General features: G+C 41.2%; 2 protein-coding genes across 2 annotated transcripts in view; both read right to left on the bottom strand.

Moving 5' to 3' along the window:
- uggt1 (UDP-glucose glycoprotein glucosyltransferase 1) overlaps window positions 1-12,423 on the bottom strand; it is a 36,032-nt gene extending 23,609 nt beyond the window's left edge. The window contains exons 1-18 of the mRNA XM_042339076.1: window positions 12,372-12,423; window positions 9,910-10,048; window positions 9,583-9,665; window positions 9,162-9,292; window positions 8,958-9,070; window positions 8,355-8,529; window positions 7,062-7,158; window positions 6,400-6,478; window positions 5,991-6,091; window positions 4,889-4,988; window positions 4,281-4,341; window positions 4,037-4,128; window positions 3,773-3,923; window positions 3,058-3,177; window positions 2,577-2,662; window positions 1,735-1,870; window positions 1,282-1,413; window positions 410-574 (exon numbers count right to left, since the gene is read on the bottom strand). Coding sequence (XP_042195010.1) covers window positions 410-574; window positions 1,282-1,413; window positions 1,735-1,870; window positions 2,577-2,662; window positions 3,058-3,177; window positions 3,773-3,923; window positions 4,037-4,128; window positions 4,281-4,341; window positions 4,889-4,988; window positions 5,991-6,091; window positions 6,400-6,478; window positions 7,062-7,158; window positions 8,355-8,529; window positions 8,958-9,070; window positions 9,162-9,292; window positions 9,583-9,665; window positions 9,910-10,048; window positions 12,372-12,405 — 1,995 coding nt within the window. The 5' untranslated portion in view covers window positions 12,406-12,423. The remainder of the gene's footprint in view (window positions 1-409; window positions 575-1,281; window positions 1,414-1,734; window positions 1,871-2,576; window positions 2,663-3,057; window positions 3,178-3,772; window positions 3,924-4,036; window positions 4,129-4,280; window positions 4,342-4,888; window positions 4,989-5,990; window positions 6,092-6,399; window positions 6,479-7,061; window positions 7,159-8,354; window positions 8,530-8,957; window positions 9,071-9,161; window positions 9,293-9,582; window positions 9,666-9,909; window positions 10,049-12,371) is intronic.
- A 2,592-nt stretch (window positions 12,424-15,015) lies between these two features.
- The window catches only part of LOC103174702 (heparan-sulfate 6-O-sulfotransferase 1), a 122,554-nt gene continuing 115,078 nt past the window's right edge, over window positions 15,016-22,491 (bottom strand). The window contains exon 2 of the mRNA XM_042338947.1: window positions 15,016-22,398. Within this exon, the coding sequence (XP_042194881.1) occupies window positions 21,696-22,398 (703 nt within the window). The 3' untranslated portion in view covers window positions 15,016-21,695. The remainder of the gene's footprint in view (window positions 22,399-22,491) is intronic.

The raw sequence follows: 22,491 nt of genomic DNA, 5'->3' as shown, positions 1-22,491 counted from the left end.
AAACTAAAATCAGAAAATGCTTCACATTCTGTTCACATTCAAAACATTAACCCGTCGTTCTCTTTTAGATACCAACAAAAGATACTACCTAATTTTCACGTTTGCTATTTTTATTTCACGTTTAACATTTTCCAATTTTCTCTTTTTATAAAGAAAAAGCAAGAAATTACCTAATAAATAATCTTTGCATTTGATAAGAGCAATTGGTTTGTAAGTTGGTGTTACTAAGTCAAAACAGAGGTTTATTGTTGGGCAACTTGAGCCACACTTAGCAGCCCTAGTGGCAATTTGATCAGAATAACTATTGTTTTACTGTGTTCCCTTTTGCAATATATCTCAGCAGACCAATCATCCAGGATTCAATTGCTCTGAACTGTATTCTAGCTAAATCGTGTTGTACATTACTCACCATATAAACAACTTTTTGGAAATAGCCTGTATTGTCCAAAATTTTATGCATTGTTACAGTTTCCAGCTCATCAGGATCCAGCTGTTCCTTTTGGTATGGCATGCCATTATACAATGCCACAGGCAGAGGGCCCAAGCCTGTTTGTTTATAGTAAGCTTTTCCTTCCTACAGAATGATAAATGAAGAATAAATACTCATGGACGCAAAGTTCTCAAGGGAAAATACAGCACAGTGCAGTCCACGGCATGACAAATCACATGGTGAGTTATCAAAACCCTTTTGAGAAGATATTTACTCAGGACTTATTCATTTACATTTTCCGTGCTTTACATTATTATAAATCCCTTATTATTTTTGAATAGACATTGAATTTAATTGATAAACCTGACCACATTTTATAATACAAAAAACAGGACTCAAATCTTTAAAAAAAAGCATACTAATTTGAACAAATTCACTCTAATTTTTTTTTAAAAAACTGAATGGCACCTCAAGAGATTATACAAATTCAAAGATTATAATTAGCTGGTTTTGTTCATAATTTATCTGCAATAATTATTAACAACAGAGGACCTAGAGGTACAATCTTGATCTTAATATTTTTGTTATTGTCATATCAAGAAGAAAAATACAAAACATACGCTTAAAAAAGATCCATTGCAATTTAATTTCATGATTATTTGGTTTGCAAGTGTGATTTTACTGTGTTAAAAACTTGAGAATTGGATCCGTGCAGCAATCAAACCTCAGGAACAACCAATGAACAAAATTCAAACAATGAACCAACTATCCCACCCAGCATGGATCCTTCAAATCAACCCACGGGTGCAGCACAAACTTAAACTGGAAATCCCACTGATGTTGGTTCTCACCTTCCTGTTTGTGTCATACACTGAATCTGCTCCCAGAACACTGGTCACCTCTATATAAGGGTATGCCTTCTCCAAGGTACCAATAACATGCTCAATCTTTAGTCTTTCGCCTTGTTTCACCTTGTTGTATATCTGAAAGAGAAACAATAACATTTTGCACGATAAGAACAATTACAATGGAATTTCCACCAGTTGAATGAATTCAGTAACTCCGTTTTGTGAAAACCAATTGGGAATAAAATAAAGATGGTCATTGACTACCTAATTCATCCTGTTGAAATGGTATTAAATGGTAAAATGCAGGGGGTTAGTTGTTAGTTCAACTACAAATCTCTGGCAAACCCTTGTAACTAAAGGCCCCTTCACTGCTCCATTTGCCATGGAGAAAAGCCCAGATTCTTAACTTTCCCGCAAACTTTATGTTAAACCAGATTCGACTTCTGTGAACCTCACCGAAATGATTGTCTGGAATGCCTTTGTATTGTCCACTTCATCTGAAATGAAGTTAAATGTCCTGAGAAGTGCAACCCCAGCATCTTTTAGACCATTAGCCTCTTCAGAGTCATCAACAACAAAGACCAAGCCAATCCTGCAATGAGAAATAAAGTGCACAAAATCACCGAGGTCTTATCTGGGGATTATCTGATTCGGTCACCTGATACTTCAAAATTGTGGCTTTGTCATCATAAAACTGAATTAAAATGGTTACGGTTTGTTGCCCTTTACAAGGAATAAGTAATGGGGTGCCTTTAGCTCATTAATATGTGCCATGTAATTGTATTTATTTCATCAAATCACAGAATTTCATTGGCTTTTCTAGATCATTATTAATGAAGACATGAACATACACCAGTGACATTAGTCACTTGGATACCCTCCAAACAGGTTCACTTTGCACCATTGATGTGTGAAACTGTTTATCACTTGAAGCATACTTCAATTCTAGTCTGTTTCAGTTAAAACTTATTTGGAATTTTTCGCCTTCAATTAAGCTATCTTCTCTTCTAACAGTATATGCAGAAAATGAATACATAACTAGGGTTAACAGATATGATATACAGTAGGAAGACTTAGTGGTTTGTTGCAGAAAATTGCTGCTCTTTTCAAGTACATTTTTGAAAAAGTACAAAGAATTAATTTTTTTCAAACTTAATTGTACGCAATCTTGAAACCAAATAATGACCTTTTTGTGAAATAGATTTTAAAATATTATACATATATAAAAAAAATCAACATTAGTACCCAAATCTAGATAGCCACTAAACCAAGGTCATTTGGAACATCTATGTACATACCTGAGTGGAATATTGTTAGAATAAAACATTTCAGCTACTTTAAACAGTTCTGGGGTGCTGTCATCAGTTGGGTCAACAATGAGCACCTAAAATTAAACAAAACCAGAACTACTGTGATCATTTGCAGTTTTTCTCAACAACATAGAAGCACATTTCACATCTTAAACTTGTTGAGTAACACCACAAAGGTATAGTAGAGACAATGGTATGTTTCCATCACATTACTCTGAGCAACAAAGAAAGCATGCTGAAAATTAACAAGGAACATTTTTGCTGGTAGGAAAATATTTGAGACATTGCAAATGTTTCCAGTAAAAAGCTCTTTTTTCACACCTCTCTTACTACTGCTATAAATACATTTGATTATTTCTTTGTTTCACAAGTGCTGAAGATCTTCCAATCCCTCACCCAAGTGGCCACCATGAAGCCTTCAGCCTGCATGACAAGTGGAATTAAATCTTTTTCTTATTTTTTTACTTACAAAATTGTGGAAATTCTTCCGAATCTGCCTAATAACTCCAGGAAAGGTGGGTCGCAGAAGTTCTTTTACATTGGACGGCCACGAGTTATATTTACTATCAATCTCCAGATTGTTGATCCACTGTTTTGAGAAATAAAAATATTTTTAAGTATCATTATACAGGGAATCCCATTCACTACGGAAGTGGCTACACTGTGAAAAACATCCACAATACATTTATTTTAATGAAACCTGAATACCACAGAAATTCTACGGCTAACCAAAATGCTGGGATTGGATTGAACTGAGAGCACTGGTACATTTGAGACCAGATTGGGCTGGAAAATTATTATATCTGGGAAAGAGTCAGTCTGGAAATATTAATATTGCTGGAACAGGTCAACCTGGAATGTTATATTTGTTTTATACAAAACTTAGAAGAATGAGCTACTACATTGCACCTTTCAATATCATATTGAGGATATGATGAAATATTAGAAATACATTCCCAAAATTTAAGACAAAAATTTATCTTTGAACATTGAATCTAGCTTTAAATTCAAGACTATAGGCCAGATAGAGCAGGGGGCGATACAGACAGTACTTTCTTTCTAAACAAAATTTTAAATAAAACAATCCTGATAAACTATTACGGAAGCGTGATAAAGAACTTGAAAAAGGAGCTGATGCGGTAACAAACAATGAACAGTCAGGGGCCTAGAGTGCACATACTTACATAAACAGCTGGGTTTCGAATGTCCACACCATAGTCATTGTCTCCTGGGTGTACATTCAATTTCAGCAGCTCATGAAGGTCTTCCCCTTGAATCCCCAAATCGTGTAGCCCTTCCATAATATGGGCCTCATTGCGTAACAGGTCCAGAACACTACATGCACACACAAAATATAGGAATAATTTTGACAAGATTTTTTTTAAATTTAATAATTTGCCAAAGCTATTTATTTTCATGGTGGACTGAAACAGACATATTATCCATACCTAAAGAGATCTTGTACCTCCATATCTATGTTGAGACCATTGATGAAGAGTGCAGAGTCACCTGGGTGGAGTCCGAGAGTTTCTTTGAAATACTGAATGTGAAAGCGAGAAAAAGGGTAGTTTTACAATCAGGAATGTTTCTGTTTCAATCGCAAAACTACTGGTCAATCCATTCATTGTGCCCCAGGATCTTTTACATGCACCTGAACAGGCAGACGGGAAAGAAAGAAAAATGCCGACTTACTCGCTGGTTCTCTTCAACTTCATTTCTCATATCAGAGTTCACAACAGTTCTTGTTATAGATCTTCATATTAAAACAGAAAAAAACACACATAAATATTGAACAAGCAGCAGTTGCAAACTACAGTGTTCAGCCTCTGGATCAAACACAGTATCCCACACTGCAAAGCTTTAGATGCTTTTATATTTGTACCAGGTTTTGTAGGCACCAAGGCTCTTTTCTGTCATTGAAAAATAGGTCATGGATCTTTTTAGCTCATAAACTGCAAACACCTAAGATATTAATGAAACAGTTGCCTGCAAGACTTTTGACCAATATGATATGCAAAATTACGTGTGTGTTATCTGGATTGGTGACCATCCATTGTTTATTAAAGAAAGGAACAAACACTTCAATGTACAAGAATGACCAGTTACTAATGCCTATCTCATGAATTCCAGATTTCACAGTTGACTTTTCTTTTCATCCTACATTGGTTTAAATTAAAAACTACAGAAATTAAACGTTAAGTGTGCTTTTAAAATATCATACAGTTCAGAAAATAACACTATTCAATTTACACGTGGTATTGGGTAGAAGATGACAGCCTGCCTACAAACCATTATGTTACCTGGCTTTGGTGGGAAAGTTCTGGCTCAGGTCACGCATAACCATTAGCGCATCAGCTGAAGGTGCAGCCAAGATTCGAGCAGCAGTTTGGAAGCTTAGGTCTGCCATGAAATTAAATACAAAGTATATGATTTCAACAAATTCACTGAAATGAGCAGAAATAACTCAACACAAAGAATGCAATGCTTTCATCGCATCCTCCAAACCAAAGGGCGTGCGACTCTGAACAAACAGACATATACATAAGCATGATGACTACTTGTTATAAAGCTGCAAATTAGCATTCAATAAACATGCAGTCATTATTTAATAATACATCAAAATTTTCTTCAGTGCACTGTTGTATATTATTTAATATCCTATCTGTAATACGTCTAGTAAATATCTAAAAATAATGAAAGGTCCAAATAGAAACCCATCTAACTGTGATGGCAGAACGTGAGTTTTGCTCGCAGGTATATATGACATTTTTCTATTTGGGGGGTTGTTGAAAGTAGTCAAATGTCAACACTACCAGAAAACGCATGCAGACGTGGAACCTGATATAAGGCAGAGACTAGAGAAACTCAATTATGATCCTGTAGATCAGACAAAGCAAGTCTTGCCTGGGCTACCAAATCCAATGTGAAATTGTGAAACATGGAAATTTCAGAAATAGATTGTTTGAATGGAATGCGCACTCTCTCCCTGAAGGGCCCATCCTGCTTCCTTAATTCCGGAAAGTATTAGAACAGGTTGGCAAGAGCCGAGGCTTGAGGACCTCAGAGTGTGCGTACGATAATGCTGGAATCTAACTGGTTAAAACTGCGTAACTTGCCACTGTTAGCACTGTCTGACAATATATTTTAGTCAAGGTAAACCATACAAAAATTAACAGACAGAAATTAAGCAATCAAATTCTGCCGACCACTGCAATAAAAAAACACAAAAATCCAAAATAGACAGATAAATTGATTTCATTATTGTTTGGAATCTACTACTCCAAAAAACTCACTTTTCTCACACTACCCCAAAGGGGTTTGAACTACAACTTTGTTTCACATGGTGATAAGACCATCCGTTTTATAACAGCATGAAATTGGGTGCCATCTCCTGCAACCTACCTTGCAGCTGCCAAACTTTTAGAGGTGACATCTCATTTGTGCTTTCAATCAGGTGTTTTCTCAGTTCTTTAAGTTCTTCCTGAAGCTTAGGGTAGAGAGTTCTGTCAAAATGGAAAACAAGTCCACAGTTCAGACAAATTTCAGCTAGAAGACAGTATTTTTCACATTTGTCATCCACATGCTACTGAATGAAGCTGCAACTTCAGTATAAAACTGATCAGGTTAAAAACGAACACTGATAATCTACAGTGTTTGCACCAATCTGCCAGAACATTTTAAACTCAGTTTCTCAGTTCATTCTGTTATCACAAGGATATCTGTGTGGAAACTAGATCGCAGTTTACATACGAGCAGTATCACCTCAGAGGGACAGTTATTAATAATCTATTTTGAATGAGTAGGCGCTTACTTCAGTTTCCCAAAGAGGAATCCCTGGACTTCATCAACAGGATCATTTTCATTTATAGCAGTTGCATTCATTTCAGAGCCTGTAAGACAATAGTGAGGAGTTTGACTGGATCACAATTTAGAATTTCAGATTCCTAAACAATTCAGATTGATAAAGTCCCTCCCCTACATTATCAGCAACCCCAAATCCATAAATATATTAAACTTTCAAAGTGCAGAACAAACCTAGGGAGAGACTGGTAGTCTCCACACCTAAAGCTACTTGCAAAGCTACTGTTCAACAAGAATCTATTTGGTCTTATATATGCAACACGTTGGCTGGAAGGTGGGAGAAGAATACTGCTGGGTTGGATACTGTATTGCATATTATTCATATTTGCACACTTCATGTAAAGATCATTGGGTAACAAGAATGTCATCCTGCAAATATTTTACCATCAATGCTTGGAATTGCTGAGAACAATTCTAGCATCCCATTCCATTCCATCCCTCTTTCTCTCCTTCCCCTCTCCCCTACTAACTTAACAAAAACGTCAAATCTAATCTGACCATAATTACACACAAAGGGCTCAGAAATTACACTATGAACAAACAAAAAGTAATTGTGTACATGTTATTATTTTAATAAATTTTGAAAATGTTTAGAATAGGCTAATTTATCACCTGTTACTTGGGTGTCATCCTTGGCCTTGTATTCAGTGCTTTTCATGACAAGCTCCACAGCATAACCGGAAAGGAAGACCCTTTCCTGACTTGGAGTCTGTAACAAACATAAACAAAGTAAAACAGGTTAAATAATCCTTGCATTTGATATATCACTTTTCACGTCTTCTCAACATCTCAAAGCGCTTCACAAGATATACTCTAAAGTGAATTGACTGTACATTTGCGGGCGGCCAATTGCGCACAGCAGTGTCCCACAAACAGTCATGAATTGAGTGACCAAATTATTATTTTATTTCTTATTTTCTTGAGGGATTATTATCAGGCATGTGGAGTAAGTAAACTTGCCCAAGGTTTCGCCCTGCCGGGAATCAAACCCATGTCTTTCGCTTGCGAGGCAAGTGCTCTAACCACTGAGCTACAGGATTCAAAGGAAGGAAACATGTTAGATTCAAGATCCTCATTCTCACCTCGAATTCAAGATCCTCATCCTCACCTCGAATTCAAGATCCTCATCCTCACCTACAAGGCCATTCACGGCCTTGCTCCCTCCTACCTCTCCGACCTACTATCCCCCTACTTACCTGCCCGTACCCTGTTCCTCTGGCTCTGGTCTGCTCTACATCCCCCGCCCCAACCGCCCTACCATCGGTGGCCGGGCCTTCAGCCTCTCAGCCCCTAGGGTCTGGAACTCCATCCCCCAGTGCCTCCGCCGCTTCCTCCCTTTCCTCCTTCAAGGCCGGTCTCAAGACCTTTCTCTTTGACCGTGCCTTCAGCTCCCCTCTCGACTCTCTACCCCCTCCTCGCTCCCTCCACTCACCCTGACCATTTCCACCCCAATACTCAGGTCCTGACCCAACTGTCCAGCGCCTTGGGACGTCCTCCCGACGTGAAAGGCGCTCTATAAATGGAATCTTGTTGCTGTTGTAGATTCCGCTAATGTATCAAACCATTAACAAATCCTTTAAATAGAGGAAGTTAATCGTAAAAAGAACAAAACACCATCTGTTATGGATGGGAAGCACGCCATAAAAGATCAATAAACCTCAAAGAAAAACACAATGAAGGTTTGGAAACAAAGAGATAAATAAGTGCACTCTCCAAAGTTAGATGTAAGTTACTAAAAAAGAGTTGACAAATGAAAATGTTCAAATATGACACAAGAGAACCTTACAACAGTGATTGACTTAACAAGGGATTGATATGGTATATATTGGCAAGAAAGAATCCATATTCAAAGATCAGCAAAGTAGTAACAGACCGCACATTTGACTCTTAATTAATTTTACTTACAGCAACATAATGCCTGAGAACATAGTTGATAGTTCCCATCATTGATTTGGAACGAAGAAGTCCATGGAATTTGGAAAACTCCTTGGTACCAATCTCACCGTACAGAATCACCACAGGAAGTTCAGGTTTTAAGGGGAACTCAATGTGATCCCCTTTAAATATGTACGGCTTGGATCTATCAGCAAAAAATAGAAATCAGAATTATAAACTGCTTTTGAATAATCAAGCCAACCCAAGCTGAATTGGGTCCAATTTTGTTCGGACAGATATTAACACATACTCAATATGGTAATTACTTAAATATTCTACATCCAAACCATAATAATTGTGCACTCGCCTTCCAATGTACATACAAATGTAAGTTCCAATTTACCATAAAATATTTCTCACAATTAAAAATAAATACAAACAGTTGTCAAACATTCAACAACAATTAGGTAATTTTACATTAACAAATATTGGAGACCAATGAATAAATCGTTCAGAGTTTCTACTAAAACTGATAACTCTCTCACTTGTCATCTCATCTCTCACTTGCCGTCTCTTTCACTCAATGATCTTTAATTCACAGGTCTGATATTTCGCAAACCTATTTTGTGTTACCTTTCCAAAGATCCTTTCAGAAGCATCTCCAAATTGTCAGGACTGCAGGTTTTCTCCCCATGCACATTTACGAAAGCGACACAATTCTTTGGAGGAGGTTCTTCTGCTGCAATCTTTTAAGGGTAGAGATTATTAGTAATTCATTATCTACAAAAATAACCAGTTTCCAGCTTCTTTTGAGAAAATACATTAATATGTACTCACCTGCTGAAACATCTGAACAGTGGCAGAATAAGCCCGCAAAGATAAGGCAAACTTCATCAAATTGACTTGAACATGAGATAGAAATGTAGCAGCTTGCCTTTGTATAAATTGGTAGTGCAACAAATCTGTCCCTGTCAAAATAATTTCACAATGTTACAGCAACGTTTAGATTAAACATTTTCAATTCTAATCATTCCAATGGAAAGACTGCTTTATTATTTTCTACTGGAATAGTGAATAATTGAAATCATTGATAACTCAGAATTCCTCTGTAAATTCTACCCCTATGATTCTCAATTCCCCACTATTTGAAGATTAAGATAATGACTACTCCAATGCATGTGCAGATAAAATAAGTGAAGAATGTAGTAAGTAACTAATCTAGTTTCAAAGATATGCTCCATAGTGAAGTCACCTTTACCTGCATGATTCTCCTCATAGAATTCTTGACTGGAATCCACAAATTCCCAGAATTTGGCCTTGCTCTGTTCAGCCAAAAATTCGCTGTTGTAAAATGCACAAACAGTGAGATTGTTTTAAAGATTGTTTTCACTTTGCTAAATTGCTTCAGCTACAATAAAATACAATAATTTTGAACTAATTACTACAACAAAGAAATTATATAGAAGTAACGAAAAATAGCATGTAGTGTTAGGGAAACTTTTATCAGTTATCGTAACTCACATTGAATTGCATAAAGTGAAGCATGTATTCAGTCAGTGGTAGATAAAAATAATAATATTTGTACCTTGCTTCTAATAACAAAGGTGTAGATGGCCATTTGGTGGTAAGTGATGTTGTCACTGCTTTTGAATCTGCAGTTACAGTTGACAAGCATATGCTCCCAAGAGTTACAGCTACAAGAACCCACATTGCGTGATTCTTAACTGTAAGAAAAACATGACATTAAAAAATTACACTACACATATCTGCAAGTTTCTTTTCTCACTCTTCGTAAATAATACTGTAAGGTTTACAGCCTGAATGAAAACAGACCAAGATTTAAGGACACAGAAGTTAGCATGCTCCAACACTGATCCAAGATTATTATATTATTATAAGTACCAATTTGCACTTTTGTTTGCTGCATCTAAGCCACCTTTAAGTGGCACTGCAGTAGATCTTGAAAGGAATGCCAGTCTTGAGGTTTGCAGCGTGCCAGAGCAAGATAACAGTATTCAGCAATAAAAACAGAATTGCTGGAAATCAACAACGCACTTACAACATCAGGACAAGAAACATGTGACCAATTATCAGAACTGAAATGGTGGGCTGGGCTAGTGAACCATGTCATAGGAGAATGGAAAGTCGACAACAAAAAGCTATCAAAGTGATTGATAACATGCTCTTCATTGTTAGTATCAGAAAGTCAGAGGCACACATGTAGGCAATTACACTACATTGATTTCAATTGTGAAATGCCCATGTCTCACAGTATTGATTTAATACAGCAGTTGACAGAAAGGTGTACTTTTTGCACTGTTACTTTGATATGCACTGATTATTCTTGCAACAAACGCAGCAGCTAATTAGCACAGCAAATTCCCATAAACAGCAACATAAGTTGCATGGTAAGTGACTCTATTTCACAGATGTTTATGTATTTCAGTTTTGTGACCATCTATTTAAATTCCAAGACATTTATGTCACCTGTGTTATTGCCCAGATGCTAACTTCACCTGTTAAAACTCCCATGTGTTTGTAACATGTGCAACATCTTACAAACACGTGTATATATGTCATTGTTCCGGAATTAGGTAAGCAGGATGCGTCCCTCCAGGGAGAGAGTACGCATTCCCATGTGTAGGTGGGATGCATGGAAATCTCAGCTTGGTTTGGATACTCTTAAGCATGATGATGGGTTTCCGCACAGGTCAAGACATCCGGCTGGCAGAAAAAAAAAACACCTGTGCACCTGTCACCCGTGCAAACGGCTTGGCGTACATGTCACCTGTGCAAATGGCTTGGCGTACATGTCACCCGTGCAAACGGCTTGGCATACATGTCACCTGTGCAAACGGCTTGGCGTACATGTCACCCGTGCAAACGGCTTGGCGTACATGTCACCTGTGCAAACGGCTTGGCGTACGTCACCCGTGCAAACGGCTTGGCGTACCGTCGCTCTCGCCTCTCTACCCCCTCCTCCCTCCCTCCCCTCCCCTCGCCCTGACCATTTCCCCCACTGCTCGGGTCCTGACCCAACTGTCCAGCGCCTTGGGACATCCTCCCGACGTGAAAGGCGCTCTGTAAATGAAATCTTGTTGTTGTTGTTGTTATTGTCACCCGTGCAAACGGCTCGGGTACGTGTCACAGGTGCCAACGGCTCGGGTACGTGTCACAGGTGCCAACGGCTCGGGTACGTGTCACAGGTGCCAACGGCTCGGGTACGTGTCACAGGTGCCAACGGCTCGGGTACGTGTCACAGGTGCCAACGGCTCGGGTACGTGTCACCTGCGCCACCCAAACCCCGGGGTGCGGGAACTTTCGCTCCTTCCTCCAATCACAGAGCTCAGCGTGTCGCCTCGCCCTCCGCAACCTAACCTGAACCCAGCCTCAGGTCCCGCCCCGCCCCCTCCCCGCTGATTGGAGGAGGCGAACGATTGACAGCGCGGCCGGCGAGTCAGAGAGCCGCGCCCACCCCACCGCCGCCGCCCTCCAGACCCTCATCAAGTTTGGTTGAGTTCCGTTTTAATTTCGGTTTTGAAGCGAAACAAAATCGAAAACTTGAGAGAGAGAGAGAGAGAGAGTTTCTGACAACAGCAGCGGAGCGGGAGGGGGGGAGGGAGGGCCACCCCCGAGCCACCACCACCACCGACACCATCAGCGACACCATCCGAGCCGACTGGGGTGGGATCACGAAGGTGAAGCGAAGTCATTGGGGGGAACCGTTTGAAACGAGAAGCGTTTGAAATAAAAAGTGACTCGAATCCGGGATCCGGAGTTTTCTCATTATTATTATTATTATTAATTATTATTATTATTATTCCTCTCTCTCTCTCTTTCCCTCTCTCTCTCTCTCTCTTTTTCTCTCTCTCCCCCCCCCCCCTCCCTCCTTTTTTTTCCCTCTCTTGCAGCCGCGCGACGGTAAAGTGCGGGCGTTAACGTGTCTATTCACGTCCACGTTTTGAAACGGGGTGGGGGGAGGGGGGGGGACACGGCTCCGAGGAGAGAACCAGAGGCGGCGCCGCCTCCGCCGCCGCGACCACTTACCGGAGCCGGTACCCGCCGAGCAGAGCGCCGCCATCTTGGTCCTGGGGACTTCCACAGCAACCGCCTCAAGACCCCGCCCCCACGCGCGGGCGGGCGGGCGGCGGCCACCTTCGCCCTTTTTTTTATGTATTATATATAAGAAAAAAAACCGGACTCACAGACATCTAAAGCGCTCACATGATTCGATGGCAAAATCGGTTTTCTCTTAGTGTTTCGTTTTTGGGGGGGGGGGGTTTAAAAAAAAATAAAACTTTCAGGAACTCGGGTGGACTCCTGTCGGGGGAGCAGGACCCCAACCGCCGCCGTCAGTGCGGCTCAGGCTTCAGGAGGAGGAGGAGCAGCAGCAGCAGCGCCCTCTGCCGGTCTGTGGTGGCGCTGCACACAGCAGATGGCTCTCCCGATTGAAATGCCGCGCAATGATACCAATCCTTTGCATTTGACGGTGATGGAATATGACAGTAATAACCCGAAAGAAAAAAATTGGGGCACTCGATCCCCTACTCCTTTGCGGGGCGCCGCTGCGCGCCGTTGGCCGCCGGCCGCGGGTTCGCCCGCAAAGTGGGCGCTCCGTCCGGTTCCGTTTGGCGGCGCGTCCCGCGGAGGCGCTCTGAGACGCCCCGAAGAACGTGACGAGGCGCCGCATCGAACGCGAGGATCGCTGGTTATCAACAGGTCCCCGAGAAGCCCCGCGAGGGGTTCGCAGGATTTTTAACTTTCTTTCTCAAGGGCCGTATTTGTGCGGTCGGTTGGGGCGCACCGCAAAGTCCTACAAACAACCGTCAACAACAACAACAACAACAACAAGATTCCATTTACAGAGCGCCTTTCACGTCGGGAGGACGTCCCAAGGCGCTGCACAGTTGGGTCATGACCCGAGCATTGGGGGGGAGATGGTCAGGGGGAGGGGAGGGAAGGGAGGGAGCGAGGAGGGGGTAGAGAGTCGAGAGCGGAGCTGAAGGTACGGTCAAAGAGAAAGGTGTTGAGACCGGCCTTGAAGGAGGAAAGGGAGGAGGCGGCGAAGGCACTGGGGGATGGAGTTCCAGAGCCTCGGGGCTGAGAGGCTGAAGGCCCGACCACCGATGGTAGGGCGGTTGGGGCGGGGGACGTGGAGCTGAAGAACGGGGCTGGGGGGAAAAAATCAGCCGGTTCCCCCTTCCTCCTCACTATCTAACCATCCCAGCTGCGAGAGACGTGTATTAGTACGTCGCCGAGCCGATGTGAAAGTTGACGTGTCCCTGCCGAAACTTTTCAGTCGTCGTCTCCCCGAGCGGGTACCAGTGTCGTCACGCACGAAAACCAACTCGACTTCTGAAGGGTGGCGGTTGGGACGCCTGGCGAGGCACGGTTCTCTGTCGGTGCCGGCCGTCACCCAGTCCCGCTGTGCGTTCGCGACGAACGGCCGCAAATGTGGAGGGGAGAGTTGAGCGTTCAGTCGAAAATTTGACGTGCGGTTGGGATCGCAAAAGTCGGGGTGAATCGCATAGCATCTCCATCAACAACAACAACAACAACAAGATTCCATTTATAAAGCGCCTTTCACGTCAGGAGGACGTCCCAAGGCGCTGCACAGTTGGGTCATGACCCGAGCAGGGGGCAAATGGTCAGAGGGAGGGGAGGGAGCGAGGAGGGGGGAAATGGTGAGGGGAGGGATGGGAGGGAGCGAGAAGGGGGAAGAGAGTCGAGAGGGGAGCTGAAGGCTCGGTCAAAGAGAAAGGTTTTGAGACCGGCCTTGAAGGAGGAGAGGGAGGAAGCGGCGAAGGCACTGGGGGATAGAGTTCCAGAGCCTCGGGGCTGAGAGGCTGAAGGCCCGACCACCAATCATCACCATCACCAAAACCGACCATTCAGCCCACCTCCTGTGTACTCCATGCAAGCCGTCATTCGTCCTAATTCCCCTCGCTGGCCCCTCTACTCCTCTACTCATTTTTATTAGGACGAATGACGGCTCTCGCCCCAGCCCCGTTAAAACATGATTTGAGGTTCCAACTCAGCTCTGTCATAAATTTTCGGGAAATCCCCTCGACAACTCGCAAATCAGGCAAGGTTCCAGATCCTGATTTTACCCAGCGATCCGTTATTTATGGCCATCGGAAGAGCACATCATTCGGTTGGGATGTTCCACCACGATTGAATAATACGCACAATGTCAAGACTCACACACGCAAATACCTGGCAAGGAACTATATTTCAGTAAACGATTTCTGGTGAGGAGGAGGAGGAGGGGAGAAAGTTAGAAGGTGGAAAAATCATAATTCACTAACATTAATTGATTTAATAAGTTGACTTTTTAAAGGTTATGTTATCTGCAGACAGAAGCATTTCATAGTATTTGAGCATTCACAAAAGAGTCAGAAGTATTTAAAGATCTTTTAAGAGAGCTTGGAAGACAAGCCATTTCTGTTTTTACACACACACACACACACATATACAGCCATCCCTGTCGGACCACAAACAAACATACAATAGCTTCACAATCAGAGAACCATGATGTCGGTAGAAAATCATTTTTATTTTTTTCCCCCAAATTTGTCACTGCCGCAAAATGAGTATATGTCTAAACTACTAGCAAATAAATAATTGTAAGAGCAGATTCTAATAGGAAAATATCTAAAATTGTTCAGTGAGATGCTGGGGTGATGTTGAATAATGAAAAAAATATTTTATTGTTTTAGATAAAACATTATTTAACTCATGCAACATTGTATTTATAACTTAAAGCTTACAGATGTCAAACTAATGTCAACATAGTGCACAAAATTAGCTACTAAAATTCCAAATCGGCAAATTCTTTTTAACACATTGTCATTTATGAGCAAACAATTTGTTTTAAGCAGCTAGTGTGTTTTGTTTTTAATATTCTGTGCGGTGACTGCTAAGTAGAATCTCACTCCCTTTAAGAAATCCCTGACTATGAATTACAGTTACAGATTTTATTTAAAAATATTCTCGAAACACAGCATCTTTAGCTTGCCTTTCTGGCATATTTTAAGACAGAAACATTAGAAAGAACCCAGACAGAGTACATTATTATTCACTTCGACTTAGCAAAGTTGCAAATCAAAATGTAAATTTGTTCCTTTATTATTAAACAGTTTTAGAAATAACATAAATGACAATCATTGCTCCCAAGTATATGAATGTGCAATTCTCTGATGAGCTAAGTAATGGATTATAGTACCAACATTATAGTTATGGTGGAACCGTACTGGGCTGGAGAAGCAAGAGTATGAAAAAGATTCTTAAGAGGTTATTTACTCAATATCGCATGCCTGCTTTGCAATAGACATTCATTGTACCAATGGGAACTAAACTCACTATTAATTTTTAATGTTGCTGAGTGTCTGTCCGGGGTGGAAACCAATGCAGTGTGTCAACTTAGTGCCTTACCCTTAACAACCTGCCTGGGGATTGAAGTCCCACAGATTATTTGAAAACGATTTAAAGCATATGCTATGGAAACGGTATCAGCAAAAGGGAAGCTGCTACTTTTGCAGTTGCTCTGATGGCTGAACAGCATACAGTAAGATTCATTCACACTTAACATAAAAACCATTTTGGCTTATTATGCTATAATGAGAAGATTTCTAACAACAACAATTTGCATTTATATAGCGCCCCTCACGCAGAGTTGGGTTTTCAGGCTGCTCACATATAAAACAATGAATTCATCACGAGTAACGGAAGTAAAATCTCACGAGAATTCTCATATAACTCCTTTGAAGGGGGTTGGGGCGTATGTAAGAATAGGAATGGACCTCTGTCTATCCCAGTTGCTTTAATTATTCTTGTTATTTGTTTTGTTATGGCAAATGGATGTACAAGTCATTCACTGCATCTGACATCACGACACTGCACTGCTTGTAACTCGCTGCAGGAGACTACCACAATGCATCTGGTTGGCATTGGCTCCCAATCTAACACCCAGAGCTGACACTAATCCTCAAAATGCTTCGCAATAGCAGGAACCATGGGCGTGGTCAATGTGGGTGCCTGCGTCCATCTGCACATGGGTTGGTGTTCCAACCATGTTAAAAGTGTGAGCTTCCATTGTGCAGTGTAGATCATATTTGTACAAAGTATATATGTGCACCCCAAACACGGTGCTGCTCTGGATTGTTCCCTTTTCAATTGTCTCATTGCATTTCCTGAAGGTGTTGAGTTGTGCCGTGGTACACATTTTCAGTGGTGGTTATTCTTCATAGTGATTACACAGTGAATGAGCCAGTCTATTAAATTATGATTATCAATGCCAAGACCAATCTTGCCCTCCATCACCTGACATACACCCGCATTCACTTTCCTGGAATCCCCAAATAGTGAATCGTTGCAGAAATTCTCCTAACTAAGGGTGATTTTGCTTAATTGTTGAACCCCAACTGCAGCCCCAAGCACAGATCAAGCATGGGACCCTCTGATGTGATCTAAACATGAATGGAAGATGCAGCATCCCAACTGTGTGACCTGTTAAACCTGGTAATTTAGACACTTCAAAGATATTTCCCCTGGGATTAGCAATCAATTATCTATGAAACCCATCCATCAGTGAAACCCAGCTCGTAATTCATTGATGATATGACTTTACTACATTGCAAACTGTACTGCAATCCATGAACATGCTTCCAGATCTCTTATGCCTACTTTAGAAAGTACATTGTTGAGCTATGTACCAGGATACTTTAGTCTGTCACTGGGAACTGAAACATTTACTTTTTTTTGATGAAAATACTTATCAATCGTAGATGAGCATATTGAACAAAGCCATCTATTGGGAAGTGTGAAATTCTTTCTAATCTAACAACTTTCAAGAACTAATCATTATTGTAGTATCCCTGCTGGTTCCACTCCAAGGGATACAAAACAGTTTTAAGTTGAAACGTGAATTGGCCTTGGACGCCACGCCAGTGTTGCATTTGGTTAAAGATTTGCCTGCAATGTATACTGGCATGTGATTTAGGAAATGTAATGTGTGTTTAGATAGAAGTAACATGACATTTACACTCATAACTCAAACAATTTTGATGAATTTTGGTTCTAACCCAGACTCTATTTGAAAGATATCCTAACCGTGAGTTAATGGCCGGGAGAGAGTAAAAGAGAGTAAAAGTGAAAGAGACAGAAAAAATGCGAGACACACACACAGAAAGAAAGAAATGCATTCACTCTAAACCCACAGTCTTAATAAAACTTGTTGGGAGTTCAGAAAGCTGTAATAAAGAATCACCAGCTACATTATAGAGCTGGTGTCATCCATTATCATCCATTACCCAACAACAACAAAAACAAGATTACATTTGTATAGCGCCTTTCACGTCGGGAGGACGTCCCAAGGCACTGGACACTTCATCAACCACATGTTCGTCAACTACCTTTAAATGCAATCTTCTCAATAAATAAAAGTGATTCCTTCTCATTGTGATTTCACAGCATCGCTGGGCTCTGTGAAAGGCAGCAGTGTAAACGGTGCCTTTATTAATACTTGACTGAACTCCCTGGCAACATTTCTAACCAAACAAGTAGAGGGATGTGGGGAGAAAGGGAAATATAAAAGAGCAGATATGGCAAAGTTAATAAAGTTCCTATTTCACACTGTGATCTTTATGATATAAATCTTTCACTGCACATTCTCCATGTGGTGGCCACTCATACTCAAGTGTCAAGTTGGGCTGCCTGGATCGGTCCCTCACTGGGTTTACCACATTCGAAAACTCACCATTGCAATACGTCTACAATGCTTAATGTGTAGAATTACCACCAAAATTATCACCCATTTTGTTTCTGTATAATGTGGTGCAGAACAGCAGGATTGAGGTTGTCAGGAAATACAGGCCGAGTATAAGTAACTTTTATATTTTTATAAAACAACTGTTCACACAGGAATTGCCACTTAAGAATCCATGCTGCACAACAAGAAATGCAGAGCAATAAACAGATTATCACTCCAGTGGGTCTCCTCGTCTCCTCAACTTGCTCTCATCTATGAGCGAGACTCCCGGCAGCTCAATCGTGTCTTCAGCATTCATTAATTAGGGGTCATTCATGTCCAATGCACAATGGATCATCATTGGTGCCATATCCTTGATTTCCCCCACCACCCCCCACCCCACAAGGGACCACAAACCCTCTATTTTAAACACGATCCTAGCAGTGCTTTAAACTGAGTAGTTCGCTTCCACCTTTACGACGTGACTTTTTTTTCCATATAAAATCAGTTCTAAAAAATATACCACAACATACGCAGTAAGTTGCGGCGTTTCTTTAACCCTTTCCTGCAGTTTTTTCCCCCAAAACATTTTATTCCCAGCTGCACACGCTCAAAGACAAGGCAGGGTTTTTCACAGGATGAGATCGCAAATCAACAGTTCCAAAACACCTCAATTCGCCCATAAGCAAATTTAAAGGGGCAGTGTCATCATTGCAGGAATGGGAACAAAGCAGGACACATGATCAGTGCAATTGACCAGAGTGGCATAAATGGATAAGACATTTATAAATGTATTTAGTATTTCTTTTAGAGTGACTGAGCTCAAAACTGGTTAAATATTTCGCTGCCCTCCCAATTTCCACTGAATCATTCTGGAGTACGAAGTTCTTGTGCTGATCATCCTGTCATACGTGAACAGAGGCAGACAGAATGTCAGGATGCTATTTAACTGAGGGGTCATCACAGCAAAACTCGAGTTCCCCAAATGTCCTCAAACATACATACACAAACCTGCTTTCCACCAGGCTTCAGCCCATAACATTGGAAAACATGGCTGATTCATTTTTCCATTCCAAGCTCTGAGGCATAGAGGCCAATTGTAGTATCTGCAGCAGAGTTTGAGTGTAAACTACAGGACTACGGGGAAAGGGCAGGTAAATGGGACGGAAAGGATTGCTTTTTAAAAGGGTCAACACGGACACTGGGCTGAAAGGCTGTAAATTCTATGTTTTCTAGGGCCTTTCATGTGACGACAGTAATGGCTTACTTATACAAGAATCATATTTAAAATCAAATTATGGGAGACCCACAAACTTTGTTTTAACCCTTAAAAAAAAGTATTTCTTGGATACACAAGTGCTAACAGCCACGTCTGTCTGTCATAACAGTTCCTGTGATTCTGCTTGAGAATATCTCTCAATGTTGATGCCACTCCTTTAATTATCTACCTTTTTTAAAAAAAAAACTCAAGAGGCATCACTGGGTCCCCAACTCATATAAACTGGAGACACTCTATATATGGCTCTGCAGCTTTTTTTCTCTGTTTTATAAAAAAAATTAAAACATTTTGGCTCCCAAATCGTTACAGCATTTGTTGGGAGTGAGCGCTCCCAGGCAAAATGATTAACTTTGAGGGTTGAATAAACACAATATGTTTGATCTAATGGAATAAATCCTGAGCAGCCCCGAGTACTGTTATAAATTTATGAAAACCTTTCAACGTGAACAACAACAGAACAAAAAAAACTAGTAAATTAAGATTTCAAAAGCAACAGCATTTATATCCAGATGACACCAGATTTCACATGTTTTGCATTCATAATGGATGCCAGTTCAGAAGATAATTCCCTTGGAGACTCACTGAACTGAAATTATGTGAGAGGAGGTTGTCACTTTTTAAAAGTGAGCAGCAACCCAATTAATTACTCGTCTGAATAGAGCAAATGACGTTATCACAAAATGCCGGATATTTTACAATTCCCACATTTGAATATGAAGGGTCCACAAAAATTCAGACACAGAGAGAGAAAACACTTTGCATTGAAATGCTGTCTTATTTACACGTTTCTGTGTTTATACGGTGGTGGAGGGGAGGGTTTGGTGGGGGGATGCAGAGGTGAAGCAGGGAGCTCTGATTCATGGCAAATAAGTTCACTCCCTTCTTTCCAATCTGGTGTCTTTACCAACATTACTGGGAATATTCCATTATGGTTAATGATTAATGTGGAAAATCATTAATTCATGGGGTGGCACTGCGGGGTGGAGAGGCAAGAATATAACATATTCCAATCCTGTACATTGATACAATTAAAAACTGATTTCAGAATTAAAATGGGTTAAGAAAAGATCCTGCCTTACTCCCGCAACCAAAATCATAGTGAAATAAAAAGGGGGAACCTTAATTTTCTGTGACATGTCAGGAATCTCACAATAGATGATTAATGATAATTGCTGATGTGCACAGCCAAGACATTTTGCACTATGAACCGGCAAGCCAGTTTCTGAGAACTCAAGAACGCTGATAGAGCTTTTGAAAGGAGGAAAATTTCATTGTGGATTAGAGAGAATTTACAAGGAATGGGGAAATCTATTGTAGGCTTCGTACTTTCTCCTCAGCCTTCATTCAGATGATCTAAAAGCGGAAATGTTGACGCATAAGAATAATTATAATAATAGACCAGATTTCAAGACAGTCACCACTACAAGATTCATAATTGACCTATTTTTGGTCTATGGATGTGAATAACTTGAATAATTTTACTACTGGGCGACACAGTCTCAGCCAGCTTGGGGCGAAGATTAAAAAAAAAGTGACATTGAGGATGCTGCAAAGTCTATAATTGGCGCTCCTCCCAGTTGATGGAGGTACACAGAATACATTGTAACAGCACAGAAAACATAGGGAGAAGGGATTAGACCGTTTTCTCTTATAGAAAGTTCACTGGTGTCAACGTTAGTCGCAAGGGATGTTCCGATGATGGATAATTAAGGGATAAGCCAACAATCAGCACAGATGAAATGAATGTGCACAGCTACGACTCAACGTTGAAAATCTTGTGGACTGCAGCAACACAACCGGCAAAGATTAGACTGGGCTGGGAAGGCATTTTACTTAGGGCCACTGGCTGTACAAAATTTCAACCCTGAATTTAATCTTTTCAAATCAGAAAAACATCAAGAATCAATACAGTGCAGACTGTGTTGAGATCTAAATAGCATCAGTCACTGAACTGACACAAATGCAACCAGCTTCTTGCTTAAGGAACCTGCACGGGCACTGAATGAGGTTTAAAAGCTTCGCTGTCTATTGCCAATAGCTCCAGACACACTATGTGTACCGTGTCACAATGTAGTGCCTCCTGGTCACACGTTTGACCGGTTTCAGCAACTTGGCTTTGTTTCTGTATGTTCTATTTCTGGATCTTTATATTCAATTGTGCACTCGGGTGGTCTACAGAGAGACCCCTTAACGCTCTGATGCAAACAACTCTGTTTTACAGACTGATTTTAAAATTACAGACATAAAAATTTCCTCTTCACCTCCAAGATCCAGTACAATCTGGAAGACCAAACAGCTCAGTCATCATTGTGTTAAGAATTCGAAATAATCTGTAGTCCCAAGGCTACCATTTCTCAATATGGCTCAAGTAGTCTTCTGTGGGCATTCGGCCCTGCTCTTCGATTTCCTCTTTGGGCATCTCCTCGCTAACCCTTCCCAGCTGTTCCTCCCGATTGCGTATCCGCTGCTCCATCCTTTCCAGCTGCCTCTTGTACTGGAACCGCTGTTGGAAAAGATCCTTTGCATAGTCATAGAGCTGCATGTCCAGATCGTTGAGCTCCTCGATGCGTTCGATCGTCTCGTTGCTGGTCTCCACGCCCGCTGCGCGAGTGCTGTTGAATTGCACAAAGGGCTTAATGAACTGTAGGTGAAAAGTCTGCTCAAACAAGTACTGCGTTTTCCTTTGGAATTCAGTCAAACCAAAAAACGCCATGTCCTTGAGATTCTTCTTGGCGCTTTCTAGGAGGACCTGGGCCCTCTTCTTCTCAGTGATGAAGGACATGTTGTAGCAGCCCACCAAGCTGAGATCTGCAAGCATCCTCACCTGCCGATTGTTGGCCAGATTGTACGGGCAGTCCATAAATTGCTGGAGAGTGCAACCTGACCAGTCAATCCCGTCATAGCAAGTTGGTAGTTCCTCTAGTGTCGGTGTCCTCCCATCGCACATGTGTAGTGAAGTCTTCCACGTGGCTCCTCGTTGGACGTGCCTCCACTCACTGAGATAGCGCGACACAGGATCCCGCAACATTGTGATGTAATAGAACTTCCTACAAAAGAAAAAGTGACAACTTGTTGAGCAAAAGGATAATTTTCAGTTCTATTACTAACACGTCACAAAGATGCAAGCAACAACATTTCTT

The sequence above is a fragment of the Callorhinchus milii genome, unplaced genomic scaffold (assembly GCF_018977255.1).
Source record: "Callorhinchus milii isolate IMCB2004 unplaced genomic scaffold, IMCB_Cmil_1.0 Scaffold11, whole genome shotgun sequence".
NCBI classification, from domain to species: domain Eukaryota; kingdom Metazoa; phylum Chordata; class Chondrichthyes; order Chimaeriformes; family Callorhinchidae; genus Callorhinchus; species Callorhinchus milii.
This window is presented reverse-complemented; position numbering and strand designations above follow the sequence as displayed.